This window comes from Phalacrocorax carbo, chromosome 2 (assembly GCF_963921805.1).
Source record: "Phalacrocorax carbo chromosome 2, bPhaCar2.1, whole genome shotgun sequence".
Lineage (NCBI taxonomy): Eukaryota > Metazoa > Chordata > Aves > Suliformes > Phalacrocoracidae > Phalacrocorax > Phalacrocorax carbo.
Window position 1 is genome coordinate 122,709,585 of NC_087514.1, and position 20,298 is coordinate 122,729,882.

The 20,298-nt window shown below is 41.3% G+C and overlaps 1 protein-coding gene across 1 annotated transcript in view; it reads left to right on the forward strand.

The window, feature by feature from the left end:
* The window catches only part of OSBPL10 (oxysterol binding protein like 10), a 121,909-nt gene extending 103,662 nt beyond the window's left edge, over positions 1-18,247 (forward strand). Inside the window, exons 8-12 of the mRNA XM_064444220.1 lie at positions 1,722-2,205; positions 10,914-11,100; positions 12,551-12,733; positions 14,304-14,457; positions 15,243-18,247. Of these exons, the coding sequence (XP_064300290.1) occupies positions 1,722-2,205; positions 10,914-11,100; positions 12,551-12,733; positions 14,304-14,457; positions 15,243-15,287 (1,053 nt within the window). The 3' untranslated portion in view covers positions 15,288-18,247. The remainder of the gene's footprint in view (positions 1-1,721; positions 2,206-10,913; positions 11,101-12,550; positions 12,734-14,303; positions 14,458-15,242) is intronic.
* Positions 18,248-20,298: the final 2,051 nt, after the last annotated feature.

Consider the following 20,298-nt stretch of genomic DNA (forward strand, 5'->3'; position numbering starts at 1 on the left):
CAATTTCACATTGTACTTTCAGGCAGTGAGATTATTTAGCAAAAGGCAATGTTTTCTAAATATGTTATGTGATACTGGAGCCTAAAACCTAAAATATTTTTCATATGTAGCTCTGCCTTCTTTTGAGGAAACAGTTCAATTATTCTATGCAGCGGATCCTTTCCTGCTACAGTTAAGGATGTAGTTTCCACTTTAATTGGGCTTTTAAAGCAAGATCATCTGAGCTGGAGTTCAAGCTTTATTCAGATTTTCAATTGATTCTTGAAACTGAATAATAAGTGTCCAGTGGTTCATAACATCTCATTTAGTGCCAGTGTTGGCATAGCTGCGTTAAGTACGTAGCTGGGAAGCACACAGCTAGTACTTGAGAGTGTAGCTAGGAGGGCTAGATGAATAAGTCAACCGGGTGAAACCACAGCAGTCTTAATGTTGTACCATAAAATTTGCATCCTCCTAAGTATGGTCCATAGTTTTCTTTCCTTCTCCTCCATTTGTGCTAATAAAGGTCACTCTTTTTAGAAACAGCCACTTGGACGTAACGAGGTGCAGAGTGCTGTTTATTCAGATGAGTTTCCCTGCCCTTTCAAGTCTGTGCAGTGAACTCCTGATAGTCACTACTGGTGTTTCGAGACACAAGTGGTGGGTTTTTTTTCTATGTTTCGCTGTCAGTTTCTCCCTTGATAACCTGGTCTTTGAGTGTACAATTTATATTAAAATGAGATCATGTATTGAGGTTCAGTACTGCTGAACCGCTGCATTTTTTTTAAGATTGTATCAGATAATGAATATTTGGTCAGAATGAGAATGTTGCAAGTAAGATGGAATTGTTTGAAGAGCTAAAAATACTGTAAGAAAATCTACTGCCTTTCCACTTTGCCTTCCAAAGTTTTAGATTTCACTTTTAAAAACCGATCTCCTCAGCCCCTTGCTATCACACCACCACGGGGAGTGTAGGCTGTCTTTAACAGTCAGTAGTTTGCCACTCACATTTTAAAATTAAGGTCCTGCATCTTTTAGTCTTTACTAACCTCATTAGGTTGGTAACAGACCATGAAGAATCCTCAAGGCTTACAGAGTCAGAGGAATATGACAGATGGAACTTTGCTTGATTTATATCTAAACTTGTAAAACTTATTAGCCTATAAAAGACTATATGTGTGTAAATAATATACAGAACGAGAGAGCGAATGAGCATGCGTGTTACCAAACACAGCGGTGATCTGTGGTTTTTTTGCAGTTGTGGTGTGTTGACTTGCCGTGTAGGTATCAAGGCTGCGTTACGGTGCACTCCAGGATGTTTCACTGAAAACTTTGTAATTCCTGAGGGGGTGACTTTGGCAACATCTGTGTTGCTAGATGGGCCACTCGAGGAGAACAATTTATGTTCTTACATCTTTATTACCTAATTAAGATTAACTGAGAGGAGAGGAAAAGGCAGATTTCCACGTGAGAGGAGCAGCCCATCCCTGTTGCATGAGCTGCTGTTGAGAATCATAATGAAATAGGATGTGGCCTGCATGGCTGTCAAGGCTGCTGCTTTTTCCTTTGCTCATTATTTATACTGCAGAGAAAATGAAATTGGTGTGGCGGGGAAGAAAATAGGCTGTCCTGAAAGTTGACAGGGCCAGAATTGCAGCTGTCTTAACTGTCCTCTCCCCCCTTCCCCTGTGATAGTATGATCATGGGGAAATCATATCTGCCTTTGTCTGCTTTGCATACAGGTAGTGCTTCCAACATTTATTTTGGAGAAAAGATCCCTGCTGGAGATGTATGCAAATTTCATGGCCCATCCAGACCTGTTTTTGTCAATTGCAGCTGGAGCCACTCCTGAGGAAAGAATTATCTGCTTTGTGGAGTATTATCTAACAGCTTTTCACGAAGGCCGAAAGGGAGCGGTTGCCAAGAAGCCCTATAACCCTATAATTGGTGAAACGTTTCATTGCTCGTGGGATGTGCCTAAAGATAAAGTGAAAGCATTCAGAACTAACGGTGCCTCCACGGTTTCTAAGGACCCAGCCAAGGAGTTTGGCCAGGACCAGTCCACGTGCTACAAGCTGAGGTTTGTAGCTGAACAAGTATCGCATCATCCACCGGTCTCTTGCTTTTACTGTGAGTGCAAAGAGAAGAAAATGTGTGTGAACGCTCACGTATGGACCAAAAGCAAGTTTATGGGCATGTCAATAGGTGTTTCTATGGTAGGTGAAGGTAAGAAATGTGCTTTTATCTTGGTTTTTTGAGCTAATGTTGTGGGTGTCAGCACAACAGCAACCCAGATATTTTCCTGCTTGCCCTCCCTGTGACCTTTCATTTGAAACTTGTGGCTATTTGCTTTTGTGAAGTTTGGGATTAAAACTGTAGGGTTCGTGTAACTTCCTTCTGTCCAGGCAGAATGTGACACACACTAGGTATATAAATGTGTGCTTATATTTATGTGAGACATAAAATCTGAAGTACAGTCATATGTTAAATTGTAGTAGCAAATGGCTACCAACAGTATATTCTGTAAGAACATTTTTGTCTTGCTCACTTTTAAAGTAATAGGCAATTTGGTATGGGACAGTTTCACAACTGGAGCAAAGCAATAAGAAAAAACCACATTTTTACTTAAGCCTAACATTCTTTTTTTCATGGTTTCTGCAAAGAATCATGGTTTCTGTAGTGTTTACAAAGTTAGTTTATTCTCTCAAGCTTTATTGCAGGTCCTGTAGTCAAGGTATAAATCGTGCTTTGCTATATCGTACATATACGGTCTGCTTTGTACTAAGTTATTGCTCAGTATGAATTCAGAAATGCAGGGAATCATAACCAACTCTTAATGGATGATCTGAACTGATAAACATACCCGCACCACTACCGTTACTGGCTGCTAATGTATTGACCTAACGTTTCTAAGCAATTAGCCAGTCCCTTTTTGCCATTTGAGGGTAATTTCCTCTGTAGTGTTTTTAGTGTTTTATCTTAACTAGTTTTTAGACCGTGGTCTCAGAAGCACCAGGACAACTTATAGTAAATGTTGCTTTTTGTCATCATTATGTTAAATACTATGGTATTAAAGTAGTAAAAAGGAGTGGGAAATGTACTGATTTGGTTTTGCTTATTAGTAACAACAAAACAATTATGGTGAAAACATAGAGATATGTTCTGCTATTTCTGCTAGCTAGAACTAAAGGACAAGCTCAAACAGAAGGGCTACAGTAGCCCCTTTCCTGGTGGTAGTACATTCCACTTTTTGTAGAAGAGCCGTGCAACTTCCTTGCTACTGGATTTGATATTGTTGTGATAGTAAAAGCCTGTTACAGCACAGCTGTTTCCTTCTTCCTATGATTTAGGTATTTTGCTTTTAATACAGGGTTAAGGGAGTTGGGAAGGGAGTGTCAGAAGAGAAATCAGTCCTTCTGTCTGTCTCCTGGCTGTACTGTTGCCAGCCTGAGTCATTGGTCTCACTTGCTGTGTTTTTCCAGTACACGTTCATTTCTAGTACTGTTTTTCTCAGTGAAGGGAGCTATTTAATGGAAATAAAATTAAACATCAAGTCACTTATGATTATGTAGGAGTACGGAAATTTCTTTTTCTAGCTGCTAGCACACACAGTTCCCTGGGATTGGGAGTATCTACTGTGGGGATTATTTAAGACTTCAAAGTCCTGATGTGCCCCAGTTTTCACAGAGAAAGGGTCTAGGAATTAACCACTTCTCTACCCCAAGCAGTATTCAAAGAGTGTTTGTGAGAATAAGTTCTCCCCTACTCCCACCCCCCCACCCCACACCCCCTTTTTTTTTTCCCTCATGATCCTGGAGATATCCCAGGGGTGGAGGCAGGCTTTTTGGAACGTTTGCAGTGGTGAACCCTTTTATTGCAAGGTTTGCTGCTGTCTCGATGATGGGCATTCTGGGAGGAAGTTTGAGTTTACCAATTTATAGTTATCATTTGCCTTTTTTGTTCATGTAAGCAGTGCAGAAGCATGCAGCTTCCTGGTGACAGCGTTTCTGGGAAGTGTTGGAGAAACTCCAGGGCAGCCCAAGCATTTCTCTTGTGTATTGAGGACTGGCAATAGGCAGCAAGAAGTTGTACCACTGAAGCTTTTCTACCATCTGAACACAGCCAGCCTAAACTTGACAGCCTCTGTTTAAAATGTTTGCTTCACAGTGCGGTTTCATCACTCAAAATTACACTTTCTTTATTTTTTTTCCCCCCAATTAATTTTAGTCCCAGGGAAGTCTTCCTGTTTAAGTTGGTGTGTAGATTTGTCAAACTGTACAAAAATTAGTATCTACTGCACACATTTATCATGTGCTGCATAAATATAAATTCTGTATTAGATTGAGGTCAGCCTGAGTGCTGGGGAGTAGATTGCTGAACCAAGAAAGATTAGCCGCTGGACTTAAAATGTGGAAAAACTGTCTGTATTTACATGTCTGGTAATGCAGAGCCTAATAATTTTTTAATGTGAAATATAATTTGGAAAATTTTCTTTGTATTCGAGGACACTTTATGCATTGCAAATGGGGTAGGTTAGTCTAGAGTAGATAGAGGAAAGATGCTGTTAGAAGGTGTATGAAGGTAGTTAAGATAGGTGGAAACAAAAGCTAGCTACCTAGGAGAAGCTTTCTGTCAACAGGGTTGGCTGGTAAAGTTGTAGAATCTTATTTCAAACTGATAAAATGACAATAAGTGAGTTTCTCGGGAATGATTGAGGTATGACTGATCCTGCTTTTCGTAAGAGATAAAGTGACACCTCATGAATCAGAAATCCCTGGGGTTGATTTGTTTCTTTATTTTGCTGCTGTGCATTGGATGACCAAAGTAATCATGTTATTGCTGATTGGGTTTTTTTGTCTCGTCTCTTCCGCCTCTTCCCCCCCCCCCCCCCCCCCATTATGAGCATTCAGCCTTTTCTTTTTTTTTTTTTTGCTGTTGCTGGAGTTTACTTACGTACATGTGAGTGCTTCTAGCTTTTTTTGTTAGATCAGTAAGGATTTTAGATTCTGCATGATTCCACTTGAAAGATGCCACTTGAAAGGCAGTCTCCTTGATACCTCTAATACACCTGTGTCCATTCTGAGACTTTGTTTAAATCATTCTGGTGTTGGTATCGTAGTTCCATTATACTTTGTATTCATTCGGTACTATTTGATTTATGTGGGACAAAAAAATTCCTTCCAAACAGAGCATTAGAGAGCTGCAATTAATGTTTTGGATAATTCAGTGGTAGGAAGTGACCGTCTTGTTCTAGTTCAGCTATTTATCAGAACAGTTTTGTTTGACTTGTAACTTAGTTGTGACCTTAGCATGGAATAAAAAAAAAAATCCCCTGTGATTTGTTTTGAAATTTTGCTCTTTACTGAATAGTTTTGTGTGTGGCCTTCAAACAATTCAGTGAAGCTTTTTTCTGTTGCAGTTGGCTATTTACAGAAATACAGTAGTACTGAAGTTTTGGACATATATTGTGTAAGGAATATGCTGATGATATTTCTGTGGTGCTTTTGAAGCATATTTTTTAACTTGTCACAATGTCCTTACATGTACAGAGCAGGTTGCGTTCATGCTTTGTTAGAAGCAGCAGTGGATATGCTGAAATAGGATGTCATGGAAGTACAAAGGTTTGTATAAGAATTAAAGAATTAGGGGATCTGAGGACAGTATGGTCCTGCCATACAAAGGGTACAGCTCGGTATCTTAATTGTACAATTTGTAGTGTATGTCGTACCTCAAAGTGACTAGGATTTTTTTTCTCTCTGTGATTTTTGTTTATTGATTCAGAGTGTCAGTTGCAGAAGTGCAGAAAGAGTAGGAGAGCGCTCCTGGAAATCCATGTGAGAAGCTGTTTTATATGCTAGCCCTTCATCTGTGGTTATGAGGGGTCTAAATCTGGCTTGCTAATGAAATGTTGCAACTTTTTCTTCACTACATAACAAAAACCCCATTCTTCAGAGCAGTCAGCGTTGAGCTTCCTCATGAGAAAGCTACCCTGAATAGAAGAGAGGGTATTTTGCATAAAAGAATTCACTTTGCGTGCAGTCCCCAATTCTGGTTAATGTTAATTATGTACTAATGAGAGACTGAGGGAAGAGTGTAATGAATAGGATCACATTAAGATTTAAATTAGCAAGGGATGGGAGAGTCAATGTAAATATTTAATGTTTTTTTTTATGTGGTCCAAAGAATCCTCAAACAGATGCTGATTGTAGGATAAGGGTGTGCTTCAGTGGAAAAAGCTGTGGTGAGCGTATCTCAGTGTGGGTTGTGCGTGTTCCTTTTCTGCTCTTGGGTTTTGTTCCAAAGCAGCAAAATCCAACAAAAAGCATCACGTTTGATTTACAGGTTAATTTTGCAGCGAGCATAAAGTATGTTTAAGTGGATTGCTCTGTATTATCAAGTGGCTAGTTATGTCTTGTGGTTTTACTGCTGCTATTTTAAATGTTTTAAAAACTAGTGAGGTATAGGCTTCCAAAAATTACTTTTTAAAATTGAAGTCAACCTTGAAAAGATTTGATGGGTAGGGAAAAGGTTCAGTGCTCTTTCCAGGGTAAATCTAAATGAAAGCAATGAATGTTTTTTCTCTTTTATTTTTTTTCCCCTGTTGAAATATATGTATGTGTTTACAGATGTACAGGGTTATAATTCCTATTCCTGAGGCATTAGTGACTTTTTAATTTGCTAGTCCCAAAGATTGACTACTCCATGCAACTAGATCTACCTAAATATTTCCCTAGCACTGATTTTTGTATTAATATTTTTTAGCCCAGTGGTTTCAGAACGGTTTCTGTATGGCATGGCACGCATTATTTAATTTAGCAAATGGCTCCAGTCTTTGGAAAATGAGCAGTGCAGTGCAGCTCGCTGGAACATTTAAGAGATGAAGAGAGCCCAGTTCTGGCATCCTACGTTTTCCCGTGTGAATCTGCACGGCTGGTGACGCACTACACCCGTGTGGCGTTCATCCTGTATGTAGCTTAGTCCTGTTTGCGCCGTGCTAAGAATAATGCAGACAGTATGAAAAGCCTGTTAAATTAGGAAACTGCCTTAGGCCATTTGCGTCCCATGTACCATTTGTTGTTCAGATTGATCTCCATACAATCAGTGGGAAGCATTAAATTCCACATGCCTCTTCTGCAGCTTATTGATCCAGGGTCTTCTCTGGGTATTTCATTAATATGTGTTACTGGAAAATCAATTCACAAAGCTGCAGCATCGGTGAGGGACATGTAGTAGTCAAACGGGGAAAATATGCCGCGAACATCACTTCCTTTAATGCAGGCTGAGGAGTCGCGGAAAGGAGCGTGACTGTGAATACGTTGCCTTAGTCCAAAGCAGGAGTAAATGGTGTTGAGGACGTTTCAAGGGGGAATTTCAAAATTCTGCACTTGTTTATAAAAAACTCACCCTTCTCTCTGGGATTTTTTTTTTTTCTAAAAAGCTAGATTACTAGATCCACTGTTCCTCCCGGAGTACTTACCTGGTGCATTCTTCCATGCGTAATAGTTGCCTATAAAAACTTACGATTTTTTTAAAGGAATTTGCAGTTTCCAGAAGAATTTTTTGATGTGAGAGGAGGAAACGTTACTGAAAATGGCAGAATCCTCTGCAGTTTTTCATGTATATTTACTTATAGCCATTTTTAAACTAAATGTTAATAATCCCTTACAGTGGGGAAGCAAAGGAAGAAAAAATAGCCTGTGTAATACATGTAATATCATGTCTGTGTATTTTTAAAGATCAGTCATAATGTAGAGAATACTTACAAGCGGATGTTAAGAGTATGCAACGCTTTAAAATAGCTGTTAGATTTTAGGTTTTCTGCCTTTAAGTTCTCAAGATTTAAACTCGGCCGGGCAGGGCGTGAATTCAGATTGTGGTAGGAATTACAAATGTTGACTCTCAGTGTCATTTTGGCTTCCCCTTCCCTAAGAGAGCACGGGTCTGAGTTCAGCTACAGTCTTCGTGCTGCTTCAGTTAAATAAGCTTTTGCATGTGGACTCTGCAAATGATGGAATGCAAAAGTAACAGCTACCTTAGCACTAAAAGTAGTATCAAGTTGTGTATGTTTTAAATCTTCCCTTTATTCTTTTTTAGATTATAATTATTGAGCTGGAGTCATATTTCAAGCGAGATAGCGCTTAATTAAAAATGTATTTATTCAGGTGTTTAAGGAATTCAAAACATATGCTACCGGGTGCTAAAAATACTGCCGAGAGAGCTGGGTTCAGTTCTTAATATCTAACCTGCTGTGGTGGTTGAATATTTATATTGAAGGTCACTGCTGTTATTTGCTGTTCACTTTTCAGCGTGCTTGGCAGCGTTCACTAGAGCTCTGTGGCCCTCCCACTCGAGTATGGAGGAAAAAAGCTATCGAACCCATCAGAGAGACAAAAGCAAACCTATATTAACCCTGAAGGAAATTTTGTTTATCATGGCAGTTTTCTCTCATGCGGGGGGGACATGCAGTGACGGTCAGAGGATGGCTGGGCCCGGGGACGCAGGAGGCTCTGGAGAAGCTCATGTGAAGGTGCGGTTCACAAATACAGTGAGGTTCTCCCCCAGTAGTGAGCAGCACACCTGTCCCACTGTACTGGTGGTATTAGACCTTTTGTCTCTTAAAAAAACCCAGACACAAAAACCTCACAACAACAAAACCCCCAAAACCATCATGTTGGAAGCTGATGCTTTCAGGCGGGCTGTGCTTTTTGGCTGCGTGAAGGTTGTGTCTGTGCTTAGACCATTAAGACTGGGGAAACGTGACCTCACGGGTTGCTGCTGTGTGTCTGTTGCCTGTGACTGTAATGAAGAAGGTGGAGAATAAATGGGAGGAGGAGGAGAAAAGAAAGCTGACAGACTCAAGTCTATAACCTGTTGTAGTTCTCTCTGGAAAATGCCCAACTGCAGACTGTCAGTTTTCCTTGTTGTGTTTGATCTGTACCCATTAGCTTTCTTTGATCCTTTTTTAATATCATCGTCTAGTTCAAAGGCTCTTGATTGTTCTTTATTAATTTAATGTTGTTATAGCATCCATTTAATGAGTTTGATAAGCAGAGTCGTCCTTATGAGTGAAAGTTCTTCCTGGGTGAGTTGGGTGTTCAGCCTTCCTGCCCTGCGTTCAGCTTGGTTTTACCTGCAGGTACGGAGCCGGGGAAGCTTGAGGCAAAATGTGTGTATGTTCCACCTGTGCCCTGGCTGTTCCCTGCTGGTGAGGGCTCGGCATGTGACACGAGGAACTTGTGATTTGCTGAGGCAAAATGATTAAAGGTCCTTTCAAGACATTGCTTTTCTGTGTGCTTTTGCACTCTCCGGCGCGTTTGTGTCAAACTTGCTGGATTAGAAGTGCTGGCAGGCCCGGGTTGCAGAAGGCCTGAGGACAACTGCATGAAACTCTTCTGGTTTGCAAAAGATGTTTTCTTGTGGAACAGCTTCTACAAAGCAGAGGCGACAAGTTTCAGAGCTTCCTGTGCCTGCATTTAGTTCTGCTAATTGGAGCCAATATTTAAGGTGATGATTCTGTTGGAGCTCTGTGCTTTTAAACTTTGATTGTTTTTTAGGTTTGTGTTTTCATACAGCATTAAGGGCATATTTTTATGTTGGCAGTAGTAGTGCTTTGTTCCTAGTTAGTGTTTCTTCATCATTACATGTCAGATTACTTGCGAAATCAGTGTAGTTATTCCCTTAGACAGGCAGACTAATCTATACCACTACCAATGTGTTCTTCCCCTATCTGCCCCAGGGTGAAGGCAAATTGGCTCAAGCTCATCTTGTTTCTAAACAGATATTGTTATTATGTCAAAATCATTTTCCTGATTTCCCCCCCCCAATATTTCTGGGTTCTAAGTGCTGCCTGTGATGGGTTATTTTCAATCCCTTTTGTGAAAAATTATTTTTAAAGATGTAATTTTTGCCTTTAGGCAGTTATTAAATGGGACACAAAAGGGTGTAAAACTCTAGTCAAAATATACTACAGATACTTGGCATGATGTAATTCTGTGTACAGGTTTAAGGTGCTCTTTATCTGGTCTTATGTCCTGTCCTTCGTCATCCTGAAGACCAAACTACTACTATGGTGGGGATAGAGCTGTATCCTTAACTCCAGGGGAAGCTAAGCTCTGATCAGACATGCAACTTCCTTGTTAGTTCCAAATAATCTTGAAAAATCACTGCTGCTGCATGTTGTTTAGTTACAACCCTGTAACGCTGAGGGTGGAGGAACCTTTACAGAATGAAATAGAATTGCCAGTAACTTCCCCTGCATGGTAGAGGCATTGGTCTTGGTGGTAACAGAGCCGTGGCCCCTCATTGATTGTGCAAGACTTTGGCTAAGGCTGTGTGGGAAACCAGGCATTCAGAAACGAAGGAGCAAACTTACAGAAAATTACTAGATGGCTTCCTTAAGCATGTTTCCTAGTTGCACCCAGGCAGACCTAGAGGGATCCTTTCACTCCCACCAACAAATACATCAGTAAGAAATTAGTGGAGAGGACCTGGTCGTGTGTGATTGACTGGAGAACTGAAGAGCCCTTTGGCCATGCCAGTATTTTTTCTGGAGAAGGACTGTGACATGATCCTGAGTGAGCACCTGAATATTCAGTATGGCTTTTTGCAAGAAAATGCTATTTTTTCCCAGCTTTAACAGTCTATTCCTTGTCAATAACACAAAACAACTAATCCAGTCAGATTTTCTGATAAGCTGTTTGGTACCATGAAGGACCCCAGGGTTCACATTCAGATTTTGTGCTTTTGAAAATGTTTGTTCCAAAGAGCCGATTTTTTTTTTTTTTTCTTTTTCCTTAGCAGACAGGACCCTCCTTCAAGGCGAGTTGGGTGTTGCGCTCTGTGGAAGTACTTTTTGATGACAGTCATTTGTCAGTGACTGTCAGGTCTTATCAGTGAACTTTTATCATTTCACTTCCAACTTTCTTCCTCTGTAGGTGTTCTTTACTTGATGGAACATGAAGAGGAGTATGTTTTCACCCTGCCTAGTGCCTATGCTCGCTCGATACTTACCATCCCATGGGTGGAGCTTGGAGGGAAAGTCAACATCAATTGTGCGAGAACGGGCTATTCTGCCACGGTCACGTTCCACACCAAGCCGTTCTATGGAGGGAAGGTCCACAGGTACGGGAATTATTCTTGTCTTATTCTTGTTAACCTGCAACTGGATTTCAATGGAAAGACTCTTGGGCATCTCTTCGGTTCTGTAGTTTATAGACAGATACCTGAATCTCTTTTCCTATTAGTGTCTGAGATGACTTACAGCTTTAGAGCATGGTATATTGTAGTTATTTGTTTTATATCGTTTAACTGAATTAGATATATGTCTCATTAAACTAAAGTGAATGTATTCTTCCAGCCTTTTTTGCTTGTAAAAATTGCTTTAAGTGCAGGATTAGAAAAATGTACCTAGAAGAGGCAATATTTCTACTACACCAGCTCCTGCTTCTGTGCGAGTCTTGTAGATGAACTGCTGTTCCAGGTGGAGCTCCTGTAAGGGGGAGAGAAGCGAAAGCGTCGCTGCCCATAGCAGTAGCTCCCTTCTGGGGACTCCCACTTGTGCACTGAAATTCCAGATGATGAAAATATTGGGTTTGTGTCTTTGGTTCCCCTTTGCTAAGGGTGTGAAGAGGCACTGTGCGGGAGAGCTTCCTGCCTGTCTTCCATGCTCAAGTTGGTGACCCAGTCATTAACATACACAGACCTGTTCTTATTCTGCTGTGGACTGTAGCGGTGTCCAAGAGAAGGCTGTGCTTTTGCATGGTTACCTCTGTTTTATTTCAGTGGTCTAATTATTCTTCCATATATGTGTCAACCATTTCAATATCGTGTTCAGGCAAATATCAGCATGGGCTGTTTTGACAGGAGTTTTTCTAAAAGGTGGAGATTAATAATTGGTGCCCTCAGGGTGAGTGAAAATTGGAGGAGGTTGTGCTATATTAGTTTAATAATTTAAAAACTTAATTGAGTTTACAGATTACTTGACATAGCTTGCTGAAGCGCATGTGTGCATGTTCATAGACACACACACACACACACACACAAAAAAAACTTCTCCCTGCATTTTGGTTTTCCAGTCCTACCTATCTATTTTGCTCACTCCTAAACTAGTTCTTGGACTACTGAGGCAGCTTCAGTCATTGCCTCTCGGCAGCTGAGAAGTAAACTCGCAGACCTAAAGAAGAAAATAAAGGTACCTGAAGTCTTTGACATAGGTGTCTGACAGCATTATCTTCAGGTGTGAAAATAACGTGTGTACTGAAAATGTCACATGAATGCCGGGAGTTGTTTTTCAGGCTGGTGAGGTAAACACTTCTGGGTTAGAGCTGAGTATCAGAGTTTTAAGCTGGGTTACAGCCATACCTTGGGAGAACATCATCCAAAGGCTATTGCTGTGTTAGCAGAGCTTTCTGGGGTTGAGTCTGTCTTTTTGTAGACAGCATCACTTCTTTTCTTGAAAAATTACTTTGTAGAAAGCTGCCTTTGTAGCCTTAGCTGTGGTAGTGCTTTCATATGCTGATAATAAATGGTACCAGTTATTTCTGTCGTCTTTTTTTCTTCCCTCTTTAATTAGGGTTACAGCCGAAGTGAAACACAACCCCACGAACACCATTGTATGCAAGGCACAGGGAGAATGGAACGGTGTGCTGGAATTTACCTACAGCAACGGAGAAACCAAAGTGATTGACACTAACAAACTGCCTGTTATCAGGAAAAAGATTAGGCCAATAGCAAAGCAAGGCCCGCTGGAATCAAGGTAAGGTTGGTAGGGGCAGAGGTGTTACAGGGTTGTGCTTCTGCACCTTGCATGGGAACAAACTGCAGCTGTAAATGGTGTGGTTCAAAATCGCCTCGCTTCCTACAGCACATTAATCTGGGCACAAATAGCTGAAACGGCATATTGGTCCTTTGGAACATAAATTGCATTCTAGTGACACATACATCAATTTTATAGAGGAGGAAATGCTTGTATGCGTTTTAATGAGCACTTGGAAAATGGTAATGCAGTGTTTTCACCTGCTTTTTTGAGTGATTGTAACATGGTAGTCCAATTAGTTAGTTTGTCACAAGTAATGTTGCATCTTATAAATTACACTGGAATTTCATGTTTTAGAATATATGTGTGTATAAAAATATGTAAAATGTGCTGCAGTGGGAGATACAAATACACACACACACACACAGACACACACATGTGGTTTCAAGGCTCTCAGCACCCACGTCACATGCCTAACTGACATTAGAAAAAAAAACAACCAACTTGTTCTGTTATTCACTGGCAGTAACTGGTGACGCTTATCTTCAGAAAAATCTGTATTTTTATTGAATTTAGGAACATTTTATTGGAGGATTTGAAAACATGAGTTAAGCTCCACTTTATTATCTGTAAATATGTTCTCTTTATTGTGCAAAGGTGTCTTGAGTCATTGTACAGGGTCAGATATCATTTTCCTACTTTCCAGACATGCTTGCTTATCACAAATTCATTCTTCCCCTGTGGCTTAGGAACAGAAAAGTTGGAGTAAATAAGGAAACCAGTAGCTCTGCAGTGTATTTATTGTATTTTGTGGATAGTAGTAAGCAAATTACAACTATCCAGTGTTTCTGCAGGATATGCAGTTTATCAGATTGTAAACAGAAACTCATTTAAACACGCCTGGAAATATGTGAAAGCTGCAGGCAGTTTCTTGTTAGTATTTTTCTGGGCAAAGTTTCTGCTGGCCTAATACAGTGTGAGACGGCGTTGCGCCCGAATGCGGTCAGTCGTGTGAAAGACGAGTTTGCTTATGAACTGGTAACTGTTGTTAACTGGGAATATGGAGCACAGGCCTAGAAGGGCTCTCTAGAATCAGCGCATCAGTTCCTTGTTAGTGACCTGGTGGGGACAGTCGGTGGGCCAGTTTGATGTACTCTTGGCTTTGGGCTAACATTCCCTTAGAATTCAGAAATCTAACTGCAAACAAACGCAGAATAAACGCACGTTGTCTGGGGGTGGATCATCAGTTAAGAATGTGAACAGGAAATGATAAATCCACCTGCTTTGAGAAAAAAGCCCAGGTTGTGAAGAGTCAGGAACGTGAACAAAAGCTATTGAGAAAGCTAACTTGCACGGCAAAACACTGGGAGTTGAGCAAATCTGAAAATGTGATTCACAGACGCGATGAATATCCGAGGAGAGCGATGGTTCACAAGCTACGTGACTTGCAAAAAGCGGCGGGGAGAACGTGGCAGCAGCCTGCCTCTCGCCGTCCTGTCGGCTAGCCAGGCGCTCGGCTGCGGCAGAGGCGTTCTCACTCCGTCACTTGTGCTCCTTCTCCATCACGCAGGCACCTTTGGCAGCACGTCACCAGTTCTCTGAAAGAAGGTAATATCGATGCAGCAACAGAACACAAGCACCGCCTTGAAGAGAGACAGCGAGCAGAGGAGAGGCAACGCGTGGCTCTTACGACGCCCTGGAAACCAAAATATTTTGCCAAAGAGGTACTTTCATTGTCTTATTTTTAAAGACCCTACAGTGTGTTTCTGCATACAGGAGGATGCTGGAGCAATTGAATTTTTCTGTGGTTTTCACCACGGGCTGGTGTTGCATATCACTGATGGTTTTAAATTCTATTTTTGCCAGTCTGGCTCTTAAAGAAGAGGAATGGATTTTTCCACGTCCATATTGTAAACACGTTCACCTTCATTCAGTTAGATTTATTTTAACCTGAATTTTTGGTGCCTAATGTTAGGCACTTAGAGCTGTGGGTTTTTTAAATCTTAAAATCCACACCTTAATCTTCAAACGCTGCGCACTCACAACCCCTGCTAATCCTGATTGCAGCGTACTAAAGTGAACATGACCTAGGGATATTTGTCCAATGTAAGCAAGCACGGACATCTTAAATGCAGTCTTGGGCTTCATCTGCTTGAAATTAAGCAGATTTTACTAAGTTTGTCATTGTCCTTTCTCAGAGGGAAGGGGGAAGGGAAATGAGACTGACTGAGGGAATTATTATGCGGCTGCAACTGTGTTGTTGCATTAGCCAGTACGTGCAGCTGTTTAATCCAGCAGTTCTTCTGTTACATCCTCCTGTTGCTTCTCTTCCCCCTTGTAATTTTTTTTCCCTCCTGCCCAGATTACCTGTAAATTCATTAAGCACAGGATTTTCAGATGACACGGATGGTTTCTTGTGTTGATTATTATTATTTTAGTGTTTATGTGGACATACACAGATCCAGTATGTATAGATCTCGTTTGTAAACTCTCCCTAATTTTCTTGCAGGGCGATGGTTGGCTATACTTGAATCCTCTCTGGAAGACCCATTGACGGGATAGAGCAGTTGCCTCATAACTTTTCCTTAAAGGCATTAAAATGATACAGTATATAACTTCAAGGTGTCACTGAATAGGTTCCGTTACCAGAAGATAAAAACGAGAAGCTGTATACTGTGAATGATGCATCTCAAAATAACCACAAGCTCAAGTTTATTCAGGAGCCATTTTGTGTGTACGGATAGACAAACACACACGCACACGTCCACATATACGCACATACATACACGCAGTGTGTATGTGATTGTGCGTGTATTATTTACGCTACATGTACACAAGTATAAACACTAACAGCGATTTAAAGACCTTTTCCTCTAAGTGTTAGGGCACAGAACTCCTGCTGGACTCAGCTGGGGTTCCCCGAGTTGTGTGCTTGCAGGATCAGGCCCTATGCTAGTATTTAAGAAAATACTTTTTTATTAGTACTGGTTAAGGTTTTTCTATTTTTCACTTTTGCCAAAAATGTTTTGCACTTGAAACGTGACGTGTCACTTAATGGCAGTCATTCTGTCTAAACAGTCATTGAGTAACTCACTTTGACCTAAGAATGAGACACTGACAGCGCACTCGCCCTTCGGGGAGCTGATTTAAGAGCATGTTTCCTGTCACTCACGAGTGTGGATTTTCTGCCACCTTATAAGAAGTAGCAATACCTTCTCAAGAACATGGTTCGCACTAACCCCTTGCGTCCTCCCTTTTTTGTTTGTTCATACTTGCAGCTGTTTAACAGATGTCCGGTCACCAGTGACCCAGCTGCTCTGGTAATTTTGATCTTGCTGCGTAATTTTCTCTGGCTACTGTCGTGCCGATGCTTTTGGGTTACGTGTTCCGCTAAATCCCTTCTGGCAGACGTAGCTGTGGCGTTCCAGCTCGCTCTTGCCTCGGCTTTCCACCCCCACGGAAGAGAGGCATAGCGCGCCACTGGGCTGTGCCTGAGGCGCCCCAGCTCACAGCCTTGCCTTTTAAGTTAAACCACCGCGGATGCGTTCACGCTGAAATGCCGGGATGCGCACTGAGGCACGTGAGGCGGGGTGGGGGAGTCCTGTCCTGCTGTGAGGGGCGAGAGCCTTCCCCACCAGCCGAGAGGGGGGGTTCTGCACGCCGCTCTGGGAAATCAGACAGAGCTCGTCTGGTCAGAGCCCTTAATTCCGTGTTAAGGCTCTAAGCAGACCTGTATTTTGATTTCTTTTGCTTTTGCCCCCGGTCAATCCAGTAGCTTGATCTTGCTTTGTAAGGTAACCACTGTGACGCTAAGGAAGTCGATTCTCAAAGTGTGATAAAGCTTCGTTGCTTTCTAGTTCGTATTCGTTGGAAGTGAAGCTGTTTTTGAGAGAAGTGACAAGAAAAGGCACATGTAAAATGTGCTGACTTCCACTCAGCGCCGCTTTTTACAGCACCCCATTAAGAAACCACTATATTTCTAACATACAGTAGCATGGATGCCTACCCTTCTGTAGTACTGATTAATTTTGTGCCTTTTGTCCGCTTTCTTAATACAATAGCTTATGCTTTATAAATATTACACAAATATATTTAGGTCAAAGCACCACTTATATCCGTTCTTGTGCGTCCTGCATTTTATAATTATTTTTCTGGTAGATTTTAAAATCTCTCGAGCAACTCGAAAGGCTCAGCAGAGGTGTGTACACAAGGAAACATGCCATTAGTTGTTCATTTGGACATGCTATTTAATAGATCTTTACATTTGAACTTCAGATCCGTATTTAATGAAGATGTGGCTCCTTTTCCTCCGAAATGCTATTTTGTCTGCTTGTACGTACTTGCTTTGCACATCAGAAAGATTCATGTTACAAATGATTTAAATCCTATTTTAAAAAAAAAAAATGCGGACTGTATGAGCTTGGTTTTGTAACTGACTTTTTTTTTTTTTAAAAGGAAAAAAACCACCTTATTTTTAGGAATAGCTGATGCTTTTCCGTAACAAAACCAAAATGATGCTGTCATAGTAATCACTGAACTACGATCAAGTATCATCAGGAAAACGTGTACTTTATCACCTGCAAGAATTAACTTTATACTGGATCTGCTCTTGTACTAGTGGTTAGTCTGACAAGTAACTAGAAGTATTCACACAGTTTGTAACATCATCACACAGAACAATCGAAAACGCAGAATTAAACACGTGGAAACACCCTCCCAGAACTCTGACTTTCACACACCAAAGAACAAGCCACACGCTCACTACAAATAGCCATTGGAAACCTCTCTGTCAGGCACGCAGGCCTGCGCTCCTGAAAGAGTAGACCTCTTTCAGCTTTGATGGTGTGACTGTCGAGGCTACAGAGATGCTGTAGCCGTTCTTTTAAGGAGCAATTTGAGTAATTTTATGCTTGTAATTTACTGAAGATTTTTTTCTGTCTGCATGGTTGGTTGTTTCTGCATGCTGAGAACATTCCGCTTGTGCTCTGGTGAATGGATTTGTTCTGATGCCGTGAAGAATCCCCTGATGCCATTCCCACTGGTTCTCTTCCAAAGTAACTTGGGAGAGGTGAACATAAAACTAGTCCTTTCTGAAAAGATCCCAGCAGGGAGAGATTCCGGAACAAGATTCGCAAATCTCATTTTATTTTTCTGATAGTCATGTGCTCAGTATATTTTACAGGACTGAAAAGTAAATATTCATAAGCCTTATTCTGTAGGTTGTTCCAATAGCTGTCTCAGACTTGCAAGTAAATATTTTCAAGTAGCCAATGTACACTCTGAATTGTAATGTAAAAACCTCCATGTAGTTTTTTTGGTTTTTTTTTTTTTTTTGTGCACACCTGTAGAAAGCCTATGCAACCTTTTTCTTTCTTAAATTAGAAATGTTCAGAAAGAAAATTTATACCTTTATCATTTAAAAGACGCTCTGGCAGTCTCTTCTGATTTGCCTTCCTTTCATAATTTGTGAATTTAAAATGACGACGCTCACGAATAAAAGATTTGTTTCATTTAGTGGTGGGACGCCCTTTCTCTTTCTGTTGAAGCGTTAGTTAACTGGTGGCAGTTCCTCAGGGGGCCGGGAGCTGTTGGCGGGGCTCTGACAGAAGAGGCCGTCAGCCGAATCCCGGTGTGGTGTGGGGTTTTTCCGCCCTGTTCGTACCGTTGGGCACCGTACGGGTAAGTTTTCTGGAAAACAGGGCTGGGCAGCATCAGGAAAGGCTGGGGAACATATGCCTTATTTTGACAACTAAAATGGAAATAGGTTAAGGCGTTCCCTTGTTTCTGAAAACCACTTTTCATTTAATCTTTGTCATTAACAGGGAGTCTTGATTAGGTACCTCCTTAAAATGCAATTCTAAATTATTGCAGCATTGGACACTTGCACAGGGAAGGAAAATGCACTCAGAGGCTTCGTGGATCCGGGTCAACATTTTTCAGGAGTTGGATAATGCTGTTCTGGTTTATTTTAAACATCCACAGCGTTGGAAACCAGTGAGCAGGCACCCTCTTTTGTTTCTATGCAAAACAGAAACCACCACTGGCTGTAAACAGGACAGGGAACACGACCCTTCTGTTGCACGGCTGCGAGGCCGCGTCTTGGAGCAGTTTATACATTCTGTTTAAAGACATCAGCGAGTTTTAGTCATAGCGAAATAGGAGTTGTTTTTACTCAGAGTGAGATTGAGAAGTACAGCAGGCTGAGTCAAAGCATTTAACCTTTTTTTTTTTTTCAAGCGTTAAATATCCTGATAAGGTTAACTAATGACTTTTATCCCCCTCTGTTACGGAATGACTTCCACAAGTCAAAATATTTCTTCTGGGATTACCACTAGTACTGCTTGACCTCACGTCTTTCAACGGTGATGATTAAGCGGTACAGAACTTATGCAACACTGGCTTCTAAACACTTGCAGTTTTAGTACAGTAGCAGCTGAAGACCAGAGCCCGGCGTAAGCATTTTTTTTTTTTTAAATTAGATTTTACAGTTTTGTGGCAGTTATGCTTCAACATTAGCCCTAGTAGAACAACAAAAGGATGGCTGTTGCTAAGGAAATAAGGTAGCATGGAAGGTGTTCGATAATGATACAAGACGCTAGTTTTCTTTGCCAGTACAGGCATGGTTCGGTTCTCTCTCAGAGAGAAGAAGTAGAAGTTAGTTTAGCTGAGTGAGTCTAGGATGCAGGTGGAGAGCCAGGTGACAGACCTGGCGTGCAAGTTCCCGAGGAACCAAGCAAGGTGCCAGTTCTTCTTTGTAACTAACTTTGGTTTTTCCAAGTGGCTGCCTTTGCACCTCCAACTGTTCTTTCCGTTTAAATGCAGAACATTGGCAGAAGCCTCGACGCCAAGTTAGATTTAAGTTCAGGTAAGTACTAGGCAACTTTAGGCCCAGGCTGGCTATGATTCGTATAGTTAGCTTCCTTTTCTTTGGCATAGCTTTAAAAATGCTATAGAAGTTGACAAGATGCCCTTTGTTTCTGCTCTGTTAAAGAGAACACTGCCAGCTAAGATGGAAAATAATCTGTCAGAACCGCAAAGGTACCTAGCTGTGGGAGGGCAGCCTTTTATTCCCTTTTTTTTAAAGCAAGGCCGAGTTACTGCCACACCACGGACTGACCAGCAGCATCTGTTCTGCTGCCTTTCAGCTGTTCTTCCAAATGTTAAATCGCTTTATGTCTTCCCGATGGTGAGTGGGCAGGATGCAGATTTGCAAGATATTACAAATTAGGCGTCACCTAATCACGGCTCCTGCTTGCGGTTAAGCGACTGTAACAGCTTGAGCTGCTCCAGCTGCTAGAAGGATTCACTGCAACATGTGTGCTTGGGAAAGATGGTGGCTGGTCTCTGAAAAATATTACAGCCACCTTAATTTCATCACAGCAGAGGCCCTACGCTTGGCTCAATAAATTTAAGCTGGAAGGATGTTAAGTAGCCTCTGCGGCTTCATTACAGCAACTTCATGAGGTCAGCAGATTTGCATTACAGAGTGCGAGCGACTTAATTTATCACTAGGACCAGAAGCAACCCGCTATCGAGTTAATCACAACAAAACCAACACAACACCC